This window comes from Panulirus ornatus, chromosome 55 (genome assembly GCF_036320965.1).
Source record: "Panulirus ornatus isolate Po-2019 chromosome 55, ASM3632096v1, whole genome shotgun sequence".
In the NCBI taxonomy this organism is placed as follows: Eukaryota; Metazoa; Arthropoda; class Malacostraca; order Decapoda; family Palinuridae; genus Panulirus; species Panulirus ornatus.
In genome coordinates, this window is record NC_092278.1 from 39,204,367 (window position 1) to 39,206,910 (window position 2,544).

The window sequence follows — 2,544 nt, forward strand, 5'->3', positions numbered from 1 at the left end:
GGATATATGAGCACACATTGGTAGGTTTTATGTATATGCTAAACATTAACATGTTTCCATCACTATGGATTATGATATCTAATAAGGGTAAAATACCATTATTTTCAATTTCTACATTATAGTTAATGGAAAGCACTAAATTCTTAAGGCAGAAATGTTTGTAATTTTCATTTCTTGGCCAAACACAAAGAACATCATCTACATTCCTAAACAAAACTGCGTTAGAGGGTAAGATATCTTTTAGTAAATTTATTTCAAAGACTTCCATGGAAAGATTACTTCACAAAGGTGAAAGATGGTTCCCCATTGCCATACCAAATTTCTGAGCATAATATTCTCCATTAAATTTAAATAGAGAGTCATTTATACAAGAGGTTATCAATAAAAAACAGATAAATGAATATCTTTTATATAAGACTTCATCTAAATATTCTAAGAAGTCATCAACTTAGAACTTTTATGAACAGATATAATAAACTCTGGTATATAAAACATGAGGAATTCAGGTTGTCAAGGCAATAGACACAACGTACGTCGCAAATGAAAAAAGAATATATATAAAAGATTCAGGCTACCGAACCAACACAATAAGTAGTGGCTGTCCTTCAAGGATCATCGTAATGTGGTGGGTGCGTCGCCGCCCTGGCTGGTATAAAAGACAGCGCCGCCACCACCTCACCACAGTCGGCACACAGACAATCCGACGCCATGAAGACTTGGGTGAGTTGAACTTTTAACCTCCCATCTTGTAAAACAACACATCATGCTACGGGTAGACACAACCAACTTCAGTTCTACAATACACTTTTGATGTAGACATATCATGGGATAACATTCCACGTGCTCTTGACCAGAAGTTGTCGTGTACGACTGACTATTTTCAAGACATCATTATACTTCGGTAACATTCAGTGCGCGTACTCAACGCGAGAGACAAAAACTCAATTATTTCTCCTCCTTATAAAAATAATAACCTAACTATTATTACATTTCATTATATGTGCCTTAGTTTACCTTACCGTAGCCATAAGAAATCATCAGGAGGTACAACAGGTCCCCAAAGGTAATGTTATTGTGCATTTCTCTTATAGAGTGAGTGCAGGATAACTGAGGTGTAGGTGGGTGGGCAGTGGCTTCCGTGTGGAAGTTATATTATGGACAATTGTCAACGACAACTTAACTCTTTATATATGCGAACTAAACCATTATATACACCCAGCAGGTGGCTACTGCTGCTGCTTTGGCAGCCTTCTGCGTGGTGGTCGCCACCGCTGAACCACTGGCAGAAGCTGACCCTGAAGCCGACCCTGCACCAAGTTACACCTACGGCAAGAGGAGCGCAGAAGCAGATCCCAGTCCTAGCTATGGTTCTTACGGCCGTCGCAAGAGGAGTGCAGAAGCAGATCCCAGTCCTAGCTATGGTTCTTACGGCCGTCGCAAGAGGAGTGCAGAAGCAGATCCCAGTCCTAGCTATGGTTCTTACGGCCGTCGCAAGAGGAGTGCAGAAGCAGATCCCAGTCCTAGCTATGGTTCTTACGGCCGTCGCAAGAGGAGTGCAGAAGCAGATCCCAGTCCTAGTTATGGTTCTTACGGCCGTCGCAAGAGGAGTGCAGAAGCAGATCCCAGTCCTAGTTATGGTTCTTACGGCCGTCGCAAGAGGAGTGCAGAAGCAGATCCCAGTCCTAGTTTTGGTTTTTCTGGACACTATTACGGCTAACGTGACTGGACGACTGCAGAGCCTGACCCTGGTCTGGTTCCTGGCTTAAAGGGTCGTCAACCATTGGCCTGGGGATCTCTGAAAGTGGGGACAGGACAATGGCAGCCATGACAACTAGTGCTGAACATTAACCATGGCAAGCTTTTCTCTCTTACATGTTTGTGTCACTGGTTATAAGACATTATTCCAGAAAAGCAAATAAAATATAAAGCAACTTCTCATACAATATATATCTATCCCTCGTCTCGCTTCTGTAAATACTGTAATGGATATGGTGGTAATCATTTTTCACTTTCTTATTTAAGCCTTGGTCCTGAAAAATCATATAACACACATGTGAAATTTTCCTTTTCATTCTATAAAGTAACCTGACAAAACCAATGATACAAACAAGTTCATAAGTCAACAAATAAACATATAAACCCATGTTCACGAGTTTTTTAGTCCCAAAAGGAGCTAGTTGGTATGAATACACAAAATATATCTCTATCTATATATCAATCTATCTATCTATCTATCTATCTATCAATATATATATATATTTCTTCTTTTTTCCTTTTTCGCTATCTCCCGCGTTTGCGAGGTAGCGCAAGGAAACAGACGAAAGAAATGGCCCAACCAACCCCCCATACACATGTATATACATACGTCCACACACGCAAATATACATACCTACACAGCTTTCCATGGTTTACCCCAGACGCTTCACATGCCCTGATTCAATCCACTGACAGCACGTCAACCCCGGTATACCACATCGATCCAATTCACTCTATTCCTTGCCCTCCTTTCACCCTCCTGCATGTTCAGGCCCCGATCACACAAAA

The 2,544-nt window shown here is 41.2% G+C and overlaps 1 protein-coding gene across 2 annotated transcripts; it reads left to right on the plus strand.

Annotated features, from left to right (window-relative positions):
• Positions 1-567: 567 nt before the first annotated feature.
• LOC139765427 (uncharacterized) lies at positions 568-2,143 on the plus strand. Of its 2 annotated transcripts, none has more exons than XM_071692791.1 (2): positions 568-720; positions 1,223-2,143. In XM_071692791.1, exons 1-2 carry the CDS (start codon positions 709-711, stop codon positions 1,715-1,717), a joined length of 507 nt encoding a protein of 168 aa, XP_071548892.1. In that variant the 5' UTR covers positions 568-708; the 3' UTR covers positions 1,718-2,143. The 2 variants fall into 2 exon arrangements, with proteins under 2 accessions (XP_071548892.1, XP_071548890.1); XM_071692789.1 differs by having other exon boundaries at positions 659-720; positions 1,220-2,143.
• The last annotated feature ends 401 nt before the right edge of the window (positions 2,144-2,544 follow it).